Source organism: Balaenoptera borealis (assembly GCF_965194805.1).
Source record: "Balaenoptera borealis genome assembly, chromosome: 6".
In the NCBI taxonomy this organism is placed as follows: Eukaryota; Metazoa; Chordata; class Mammalia; order Artiodactyla; family Balaenopteridae; genus Balaenoptera; species Balaenoptera borealis.
The window spans coordinates 18,293,327-18,303,567 of record NC_138863.1 but is presented as its reverse complement, the minus strand read 5'-3'; the positions used below and the strand labels follow the sequence as shown (position 1 = coordinate 18,303,567).

General features: G+C 56.2%; 2 protein-coding genes across 4 annotated transcripts; one reads left to right on the top strand and one right to left on the bottom strand.

Moving 5' to 3' along the window:
- Window positions 1-11: 11 nt before the first annotated feature.
- STK16 (serine/threonine kinase 16) lies at window positions 12-3,493 on the top strand. 3 transcript variants are annotated; one of them, XM_082396735.1, is made up of 8 exons: window positions 12-78; window positions 467-656; window positions 1,237-1,456; window positions 1,705-1,838; window positions 2,011-2,131; window positions 2,257-2,352; window positions 2,762-2,883; window positions 2,997-3,493. In XM_082396735.1, exons 2-8 carry the CDS (start codon window positions 571-573, stop codon window positions 3,133-3,135), a joined length of 918 nt encoding a protein of 305 aa, XP_082252861.1. In that variant the 5' UTR covers window positions 12-78; window positions 467-570; the 3' UTR covers window positions 3,136-3,493. The 3 variants fall into 3 exon arrangements, with proteins under 3 accessions (XP_082252861.1, XP_082252863.1, XP_082252862.1); XM_082396736.1 differs by lacking the exon at window positions 12-78 and adding an exon at window positions 183-261; XM_082396737.1 differs by lacking the exon at window positions 2,257-2,352.
- A 1,455-nt stretch (window positions 3,494-4,948) lies between these two features.
- LOC309630886 (tubulin alpha-4A chain) lies at window positions 4,949-8,836 on the bottom strand. Its single transcript, XM_082396724.1, has 4 exons — window positions 8,705-8,836; window positions 6,700-6,922; window positions 6,240-6,388; window positions 4,949-5,993 (listed from the first exon to the last, which is right to left on the bottom strand). Exons 1-4 carry the CDS (start codon window positions 8,705-8,707, stop codon window positions 5,022-5,024), a joined length of 1,347 nt encoding a protein of 448 aa, XP_082252850.1. The 5' UTR covers window positions 8,708-8,836; the 3' UTR covers window positions 4,949-5,021.
- Window positions 8,837-10,241: the final 1,405 nt, after the last annotated feature.

The window sequence follows — 10,241 nt, the reverse complement described above, 5'->3', positions numbered from 1 at the left end:
GCGGGCCGTTACACAGGCGCGTACTGATGACGTAATCGCTGTTTCCGGTCCCTGGCGCTTCCCTCCAGCCAAAGCCAGGTGAGTGGGGAGTCCAGGCTGGCTCACCCTGGGCTCTGCGCGCCGAGACTGGGGTGGGCTCTGCGCGCCGAGACTGGGGTGGGCTCTGCAAGTGGTGGGTCCGGGCCTCGCACCTCCCCCCCGGAACCACCCCATGACCTGCCTTTGCGGCCCAACGGGCGTGGGAGTGGGAGCCGCCTAAAGGTGGGCCGGGGTTGGAGGAAGTGGCCTGGGAGTCGCCGCGGGGCCTGAGGCTTTTAGGCACCTGACCCCAGCCTTCTCGGAGCCGGCGTTGCCAGGGCCCGTTTTCTCTAGGTTCCGAGATCTGGGCCTGAGCGCTCCACTTTGCCACTTCAGGGGTCTTCTGGATTGTGCCCGGCCCGCGACCCTGCCGTTCCTTTCCTTTCAGCATGATCCGCTGGACCCCCAGCGACTTGCCTGAAAGAGACCACTCAACCTGGACGAACCTTTTGGCAGCCCCAGACCGTCCTTGAGGAGGATGACTGAGACACTATGGGCCACGCGCTTTGTGTCTGCTCTCGGGGAACTGTCATCATTGACAATAAGCGCTACCTCTTCATCCAGAAACTGGGGGAGGGGTGAGTGTTTGGAAATCATTTAACTAGTCCCTAGGGTTATGGTGTTTGAAGGACAGCGGTCTGCACATGATAGGGGCACAAAAGTTTTATCCCTAGCCTCTGATTCACCTGACAGAGCCCAGCTACGTGGTGGTCAAGAAAGTGGATTGTGGAGCCAGGCTTCCTAGATTCACCATGTATGGCCTTGATAAGCCATAGTTTCATCTGCCTATTGGAGCTAATTATGCTTTACTTGCAGGGCTGTGAGGACTAAACCAGATACTGCGTATCAAATGTCTCCCCTACGGCCTGGTTCATAGCACTTGATAAATGTTGACTATTATTTATTTAAGATTTATTGAGCATCTGTCATGTGCGGAGCCCTGCATTAAGATCATAGCACCTAAAAGGTGACTCTGTCCCTGGTCTTGAGCTCAAAGTGTAATAATCTTCAGACTTCTTTTTAGAGTCACACCTTGGGAGGGTTGCTACTAAATGGGAAAGACACCACCCCACCCCACCCTTCTCCCCAGGGAATTCCTCTGGGTCCAAGCAGTGTGGGAGATGACCATGGTCCTTCACTGACCCCTTTGGCCCACAGTGGGTTCAGCTATGTGGACCTAGTGGAGGGGTTACATGATGGACAGTTCTACGCCCTGAAGCGAATCCTGTGTCATGAGCAGCAGGACCGGGAGGAGGCCCAACGAGAAGCAGACATGCATCGCCTCTTCCATCACCCCAACATCCTTCACCTTGTGGCTTATTGTCTGAGGGAACGAGGCACTAAACATGAGGCCTGGCTGCTGCTACCCTTCTTCAAGGTCAGAAAGTCTCCGGGCTATGGAGGGGGTTGCAACAGAGCCACCTGCCAAGGGCTGTGTGAGCAGTCAAGCACGTTGGGAAGCAGAGACCATGTTCTAGTTTGACTACTTCAGATTTGGGGTTTAAGGAACCCAGATGGGGCTGTGGGGTGTGTGGTGAAATGGTTGATAGGCTTTGACATAGGGAAGGACTCAGGCTCAAGGAGCAGAGGCTAAAAAAACAGAAACTGGGGAAACTTGTTTTGCAGAGAGGTACGCTATGGGACGAGATAGAAAAGCTGAAGGACAAAGGCAACTTCTTGACTGAAGAGCAAATCCTTCGGCTGCTGCTGAGTATCTGCAGAGGCCTTGAGGCTATTCATGCCAAGGGTTATGCCCACAGGTCAGTGGGAGGCTCCTGTGTACCTGCTGGGCAGAAAGGAAGAGCCTCATCAAGAGAAATGAGAGGTCTCTGCGCTCCTCCCAAGGAACAGCCCCCATGATTCTTTTGCCACCCCTAGGATTCCAGCCTTCCTGTCCAAGGATGCTCATGGTTCATTTCCACTTTCCTGCAGGGACCTGAAACCCACCAATATCTTGCTTGGAGATGAGGGGCAGCCAGTTTTAATGGACTTGGGTTCCATGAGTCAAGCATGCATCCACGTGGAGAGCTCCCGCCAGGCTCTGGCCCTCCAGGTAAGAGTCTCTAGGTTCCTTTGCCCACCTGTTCCCCATCCTCAGCCCCTTCTGGTACATGCCCCAATTTGGTCACATGACCATGACCTGTGCCCCACTTTTGAGCTCTGGGGCCACTGTTCCAGGACTGGGCAGCCCAGCGGTGCACCATCTCCTACCGGGCCCCGGAGCTCTTTTCCGTGCAGAGCCACTGTGTCATCGATGAGCGGACTGATGTCTGGGTGAGGAGCATGTGGGTGGGAATCTGGGTGGGGAGGAGTGCTGCTCTGTACCTACTGTGGAGTAGAGGAACAGGTCTTTGGTTTCTCGCGCATGGGGCCCCAGGAACCATGTATGTCCTCATCCCCCCTCGACTTTCTTCCTGGAAACTGTCACTGACACTGTACTCAGTTGCTCAGGAAGTGGTATAATCCCGCCCTTTGAACAGGGTGAGTACAGCTAACTGTCAGGGCTGAAGGAAGTGCCTAAGCACAGGGTGCAGAGGCCTCCAGCTAACTCGCAGTTTCTCTGGGCCCTGGTGGTGTCATGTGACTGAAGTCTGCATATTGTAGTTTCCTTTCACTACAGAATTAAGCGGAGCGATATCATCTCCATTGGTCCCCTTCCAGGGAATAACCAAGTTATGCTTAGTCCCTAGGCTGTGTGCTATATGCCATGATGTTTGGGGAAGGCCCTTATGACATGGTGTTCCAGAAGGGTGACAGTGTGGCCCTTGCTGTGCAGAACCAACTAAGCATCCCGCAGAGCCCCAGGTGAGCAATGAAGGGGGCAGCAAGCAGTTCAGACTCCTCCCAGCCATTTGCGGGGCTGGAGCTGTAGCATAGGGGATGGCTGCTCTCATCACCCTGCCCTCCTCCTTCTACAGGCATTCTTCAGCCTTGCGGCAGCTGCTGACCTTAATGATGACTGTGGACCCCCAGCAGCGCCCTCACATTCCTTTCCTCCTGAGTCAGTTGGAGGCACTGCAGCCCCCGGCTCAGAGCCAGCACACTACCCAAATCTGAACAAACCAGTGGCCATGTTGAGAAGGTGGCCCCTGTGCCTTGGGAAGAAGCTCCCATTCCTTAGTGGAATCTCCATCCCTTCTAACCAGGACAGCTCTCTTGTAGTTAGGGGCAGCTGGGGGGTGGGGACAGTCAGCTCAGTCTTCTGTCTCTGATTCTGCTCTCTTACGCCCAAGAGCAACAACTGGACTGGGGGCCTGACTGGGTAGCGGTGGGTGAGGGTGGGGAATGGGGAAAGGGGAACTGATAGAATCTGGTAAAGGCTCTGAGCAGGACTGCTGAGCTTACATCATGATCTGCCTCCAAATCTGGGAGCAGGAAAATGTATGAATAGAAGAATAAAGTGAAAGTAGCTTGGTGTGATCTTAGTTTCATTGTGCCTGGAGTGAGAGAAGAGGTGCAGGGGGCCAAAAGTCTGGTTGCCATTTCCAAGGGAGAGCCTGGAGAGAAGAGGGACTGGTGTTGCGTCAGGAATGGCGTGACTTCATCATTCCACGTACAGAGGCAGGTGTGTCTACCTTAGATCTGGCTGGTTGGTGGGGGGCAGTTCTTCTCCTAGCTTGTCTTATTCAAAAACTTCAAGATGCTCTGGTTTGAGCTGGCTTCTGTGCCAAGAACTGTGACCAGGGCCGCCTTAAGCACCCTCAACTCACACTTTCATCTCTTCGTTCCCAGGGCTGGGTAGCTTAGTCAGAGCAGCCCAGCTGGTTTTCCAGGCAAGGGCTTCTGGGTGGAGACACCTGAGGAGTCTCTGGGACAGCTACATAACTCGTCTCCAGCCTCTGCCTGGGGGAAGGGGAGAGGAGGTGGCAGCCATTTTGGCCCAGAATCTCTCCCAGATGGTTCTAGTTCACACATGGTTAATGATTAATGAGGCCAGTGTGGCGTGGCAGTATCCAGCTGCCACTTCCTGCCTACGCTGCTGAGTAAACAGAGGCCCTGCCCTTGCTGGGCTTGAAACCTGTTCCCCCGGGAAGAGCACTGTGTCCCTGAATCACCAGGGAGGGGAGGCAAGGGCAGGGTTCGCATCTCCTCCTCCTGAGATTGAAGCTTCTTCCCCACACTGTGCCCGCCCCCAACTGCTGACGTCAGTGTGGGTCCTGGGGTGCCTATTAGCAAAGTTGAAGTTTTCCCCAGGGCCCTGGCAGGAGGGTCCCACCAGCTAGCACAGAGGCTGAGGCCAGAAAGAAAGCACAAACAGAGGGGAAATGACCTGACTTTTAATGGCACAACCCTAGGCCCCAGCAAAGCAGCAAGACCAACAGTAAGCTTTGCAAAGCTGCTAGGAGGTGCAGTGACACAAACAACTCTAGGAGATCGCCCTTGTTCCCTCCCATCCCCCAAGCTTATGACTAGGCTCCATGCCCAGGAACTCTGGGCCAGCTCAGCCCCACTCCCAAGCCCTCATAACGCACAGAGGTACCTGGGCCAAGCTTGCTTCCAGAGTCAGTGAATGCAGAGCAGCAGGAAGAATAGGGTAGCCGTCTAACTCTCAAATACAGAAACTGCTGGGCTTAAACTCCTACTTGGAAAGGAAGTGAAGCCTCAGATCCTTTAACAGCTCATGGCTGGACAGACAGGTCCAAGATTTGGTCCTCGTCTCCCCCCTATCCTGGGCACCTCTAGGATCATACACGGGGTCATGTTTCCTGGGCCTGGCAAGGAAGGTCTTTCTTTCCTGGCCTGAAGGTCTCACTTTCAGCCATGGAAGGGAAAAAGTCATGAGCAGCACATAGTGAGGGCAGCAGCAGAAGCAGCAGCAGCACAAAAGGGGAAGGCAGCAGAAGCTTAATCACTCACAGAGGGGACAAGAAACCGTGCAAGGAGACTGTTTATTTCGAAAGGATTTTGCAATAAACATAGTGAGTGGACTCCAGGCAGCTGTTCTATTCTTCTCCCTCATCCTCGTCCTCGTAGGAGTCGATGCCTACTTCCTCATAATCCTTCTCCAGGGCAGCCATATCCTCCCGGGCCTCGGAGAACTCACCCTCCTCCATGCCCTCGCCCACGTACCAGTGCACAAATGCCCTCTTGGCATACATCAGGTCGAACTTGTGGTCCAGGCGGGCCCAGGCCTCAGCGATGGCGGTCGTGTTGCTCAGCATGCACACGGCACGCTGCACCTTGGCCAGATCACCCCCGGGCACCACAGTGGGGGGCTGGTAGTTGATGCCAACCTTGAAGCCAGTGGGGCACCAGTCCACGAACTGAATACTGCGCTTGGTCTTGATGGCAGCGATGGCGGCGTTGACATCCTTGGGCACCACGTCTCCACGGTACAGCAGGCAGCAGGCCATGTACTTGCCGTGACGGGGATCACACTTCACCATCTGGTTGGCAGGCTCGAAGCAGGCATTGGTGATCTCTGCCACCGACAGCTGCTCGTGGTAGGCTTTCTCTGCAGAGATGACTGGCGCATAGGTGGCCAGGGGGAAGTGGATGCGAGGGTAGGGCACCAGGTTGGTCTGGAACTCTGTCAGGTCCACGTTGAGGGCCCCGTCGAAGCGCAGGGAGGCCGTGATGGAGGAGACGATTTGGCTGATGAGGCGGTTGAGGTTGGTGTAAGTCGGGCGCTCGATGTCTAGGTTGCGGCGGCAGATGTCATAGATGGCTTCATTGTCCACCATGAAGGCACAGTCTGAGTGCTCCAGGGTGGTGTGGGTGGTCAGGATGGAGTTATAGGGCTCCACCACGGCTGTGGACACCTGCGGGGCTGGGTAGATGGAGAACTCCAGCTTGGATTTCTTGCCATAGTCAACAGAGAGCCGCTCCATCAGGAGTGAGGTGAAGCCAGAGCCAGTGCCCCCTCCAAAGCTGTGGAACACCAGGAAGCCCTGAAGTCCTGTGCACTGATCAGACTGAAAGGCAAGAAAGTAAAGAGCAATGTGGGCAGGGAAGGGGCCTGAGGAACTCTTACCTTCTGGCTTCACAGAAGCCTAAAATTTCTCAGGAGTCAAGGCAAAGACTAATGAGTATCCCATAGCTGCAGCATGCTCTGGGGCATGTACAATTAGAGATGACCCCATGAAATGGATCTGGGAAAAAATGTTTCTGACCATTAGCATCCTCTCAAACGCTCCCTTCCTTCCATCCCAAGTTCTCACCAGCTTGCGGATCCGGTCCAGTACCGGATCAATGATTTCCTTGCCAATGGTATAGTGACCACGAGCGTAGTTGTTAGCGGCATCCTCTTTCCCAGTAATGAGCTGCTCGGGGTGGAAGAGCTGTCGGTATGGGCCATTTCGGATCTCATCTGGAAGGGCATAAACCACATCATTAGGGCAGAAACCACAAGGCTGTGCTCAGCACGTACCTCCCTCCCCCAGCCTGGTAACTGTGGTCAGATGTATGGAAGAGCTCATCCTTCTGCCACCCTGAGATACCAGTGTGTGAGGGAAACCCAGACCTGCTGCCCAGGCCAGCCTGCAATCAGCTTGCCTTCTTTAGCTTCCAGCAGGGCAAGGGGTTTTTAGGGCCAGGAAAGCCAGGTCTACACACCCTCTCTCCAGAGAGAAGCTTAGAGTCACTTTCCATCCCCTCAATTCCACCCTCTCTTCCTCTCACCGATTACGGTGGGCTCCAGATCCACAAAAACTGCCCGGGGCACATGCTTTCCAGCGCCGGTTTCACAGAAGAAGGTGGTGAAGGAGTCGTCCCCTCCACCAATGGTCTTGTCACTGGGCATCTGCCCATCTGGCTGAATCCCATGTTCCAGACAGTAGAGCTCCCAGCAGGCATTGCCCATCTGAACACCTGCCTGCCCCACATGGACTGAGATGCATTCACGCTGAAGGATAAAGAGAGGGGACATGGCATAAGCTCCACGTACATAAGTCTTTACCTCATGAGCCTCTCTCCCACCCTGTCACCTACCAGTTAGGATCACTCAGTTGGCAAAAGTGGAGGCTTGGGGCTGGGCAGAGGTCAAAGAGGCTGGCAGCCTGCCCAGGCTCCCCTGCATAGGACTTTCCAACTGGAGGCACCCAGTAGGACAGGCCAGTCCCTCAGCCTACTTCTCCATGGGGACCTTGTCAAGTAAGAGCTGTGGCTCCACATGACCCTGCCACATTCATAGGACACTCAGGGAGGACGGAGAGGGCAAGTGCGTATGAGACAGGCAGACACTGCAGTAACTGAGACAAGGACAAGCGATTTTTCAGCTGTTCCCAATCCCTACTCTCACAAATCAGCTTCTCAAGAGCCTGAGGAGGGACAGAAGGTTTTCCAGAGCTATGAATTTATAGCTAGAGGTCCCCTGCTTGATTAGTTCTTTGCTCTGAGGATGGAACAACTAGAATTTCATATCACCCTCTCCCCATTTCATTCTTGCGGGCTGCAGAGGTGTCTCAGCCTTCCAGCCAGGCATCAACTGACCACGCTGGCCAGCAGGATGCCCTCCCTCCACCGCCTTTCAAGCCCGTCTGGCTGCGCTCGTCACCTCCACCCCCACACCCTGGGTGTCTTCACCACCTTCGTCCACTGCGGAGCCCTCACCGAGACCGCAGAGAGCGAAAGACGGCAGGCGCAGGCAATACGGGTTGTGGGTACTGGGGCACTCGCTGCCCTAGGCTCATCCCTGCCAGTGTGAAATTAACCTCTGAAGAGCCAAAGTGGTGCCACGCAGGGCCGGCGCAGCCTCCCTTTTCGACACCGAAATGGCGGGGTGACGGTTTCCAAATACCCAGAAAAGGAAGCGGAACCTGCGGTGAGGCCCTAGAGGTAACCGCCTTGCCCTGGGCAGGGTGAGCGCCACCCTGCACCCTCGCCCTGCATTCGCCCCCCCTTCTAGATTCTTTCCAGTTACATCCCGGCGGAAAGCGAGGATTGGATTTCGGTCCCGGTCCCTGGGCTATAAATACCACCCCCCTACACACACCTCTTTCCCCTCCCCCCAACCTGGCCCCGGCCGCGCTCTCGCTCAGCGCCAGCTGTCTCTGCCCGTCCCTGCACCCTGATTCCGGTTGGAGAGAATCCGGCTCGCCTGACTAGGCTGAACCCCATTCTCGCCACCCCTCCAGGATCAGAAGAGGGGTGCTGAGTCACAGGGGGCTGTGGGTAGGAGGTATACACACACAGTCGGAGCAAAGGGGGATGCTGCACCAAGTAATCTGACCCCCTCCACCTTCTTGCGCCAAGCACGTGTTTGGTCAGCTCCGGGGACCGGGAAGTGAAGCGGAGGCTAGGGGTGGAGGTCAGCCGAGCGGCTCTCCCTCGCCGGCGGAAAGGACTGGGTACGGGACCGCGTGACTCCCCTCAGGAGAATTAGGGCACAAATGCTTCGTGGAGCAGGAGGGGATTCCAGGAGGACTCCTCTCTGCTCGTGAAGAATCCCACCCCACTCCACTCCCTTCCCCAGCCTCCGAAAGTGGACAACGTGTCTCAGCCAAAGTCACCGGGAGGGGGTGGGGTGGGGGAAATGCACACCCCCCCCACCCCCCACCCCCCACCCCCGCCAACTCCTCGAGACCAGGAACTTCGGATGGAGGGCTCCGAGCATCCCGGGAGGGAGGTTCCCCGAAGAAGAGGGGCAATTAAGGGATGGGCGAGATGCCGGCGGGGCCGCACTCACCATGGTGAGTCCAGGCGGTGGGTCTCACGTAGAGTCCGGGTGACGGGTCTCAGTGAGAACTGCGCTAGCTGCAGTGCCGCACCGCTCTTATACGCGGGGGGCGGGCCCACGCGCTCCGACCGCCCACTAGGAGCTGGGAGGCCCAGAGGCCACGCCCCCCAGAGGTAGGCGGCCCGGAGGGGTGGGGCCAGGGCGAGTCCCCTCCCCCTGGCGTGCCTCTGTCCCTCACCTGTCCCGCGTGGGTTAGGAGTAGCGACCGGAGCTTTAACCGTTCGCTCCGGGTTTTGAGCCGACACTCAGAGCTTCCGAGCTCCGCTGTTGGGACGCAGGGTGCAGTGCCAGGACGAGTCTCGCCTGTACCTGCGTCATGGGGGCGCCTGTGGCTCAGGTGTTCTGACTTAGGCCGCGTGCTGTAGAGGCTGTTTTTCTGAAGTGGCTGTAGCCAGCCTTCGCCCGTGCCCTCCCCGACCCGCCTCCCTGGAGGCTCCGGCCGACTGCCTGGCTCTGGCCTGTCCCCCAGGAACCCCTTGCAGCCGCAAGCGGCCTGCTGGTCCCCGGCCGGGACGGCTGGCCTTCGCCAACGCCCGTGGGCGGCCGAGGACCAGGAGCTGCACAGCCTGAGCCCCAGGTTGCCGATCCCTTAGGCTGCTCCGCAGAGCCGAGCCCCACAGTCTGTCTGCGAGGGCCGACGCCCGGAATCTCCTGTGGCTCGCCGGCTACCCGCCGGTCAGTGGCCCCGTCATCAGCGCCGTCACTATTAGCCGGCCCTCGCCATCGTCACCTGCCCGTTTTCCTGCTGCCAGAACCGCCTGAGCTCTGGACCGAAGCCCTCAGTACCTGGATTCGCATCTTGACTGCCCTATGTGACCTTGGGCAAGTGACTTAACCTCACTGAGTCCTTGGCATTTTCACCGGTGAAAGGAGACAATAATTCCACCCCCAGAAAGCATTGTTGTGAGGTATCATAACGTTTGTTGACTCCAAAGAGGAAAAAAGAAAATGGAGATTCCGATATCATGGCTGATTTTGACTTCCCCACCCTCTTCTGTCCCTAAGCCATAGGCAGGATCTGCGACCTGCATCTCAATGCCCTCAGAGCTCAGGTGGAGGTCTCAGCTGAAGTTATTCCTTCTTTTTACGTTTCATTTCCATTTCTTGCAAGAATGGGCTTTTCAATCTACTTCTGCTTTCCCTTGCATGCCTTACATTTTCTAGCTGTCTCCCTTCACTGGGGAAATCATCAGAAGTGCCCTATGTGCCTATTGGCACGTCATTAAGAAACCTGTCTCCTAGGCTAGTCACTTAGAAAGGATTCACCTGCCTCTCCTATCATAGTGTTTCCTAGGGCCAGGGCTGCCTGACAAAACAACACAGCAGGATAAAATAACTAGCAATGGCAACTTTCTACCAACAAAATAGCTAATTGACGCCTTACTTAGGCAAGGCATGGAAAGGAATAAAGTGATATATGACAAGGTCTCTTTTCCCAGTAGACTAACCATATGGTTGGGAGAACAAGACTCATTCATAAAAAAGA

What these genes read in the sequence shown, in the direction of transcription:
- STK16 (XM_082396735.1), top strand. Translation starts at nt 571, where the DNA reads ATGGGCCACGCGCTTTGTGTCTGCTCTCGGGGAACTGTCATCATTGAC. An exon ending in GCCAAGGGTTATGCCCACAG is followed by an intron (nt 1,839 to 2,010) that starts GTCAGTGGGAGG and finishes ACTTTCCTGCAG; the next exon opens with GGACCTGAAACCCACCAATA. An exon ending in AGCATCCCGCAGAGCCCCAG is followed by an intron (nt 2,884 to 2,996) that starts GTGAGCAATGAA and finishes CTCCTTCTACAG; the next exon opens with GCATTCTTCAGCCTTGCGGC.
- LOC309630886 (XM_082396724.1), bottom strand. An exon ending in TCTGGAGCCCACCGTAATCG is followed by an intron (nt 6,389 to 6,699) that starts GTGAGAGGAAGA and finishes ATGCCCTTCCAG; the next exon opens with ATGAGATCCGAAATGGCCCA. An exon ending in TGGACCGGATCCGCAAGCTG is followed by an intron (nt 5,994 to 6,239) that starts GTGAGAACTTGG and finishes CTTGCCTTTCAG; the next exon opens with TCTGATCAGTGCACAGGACT.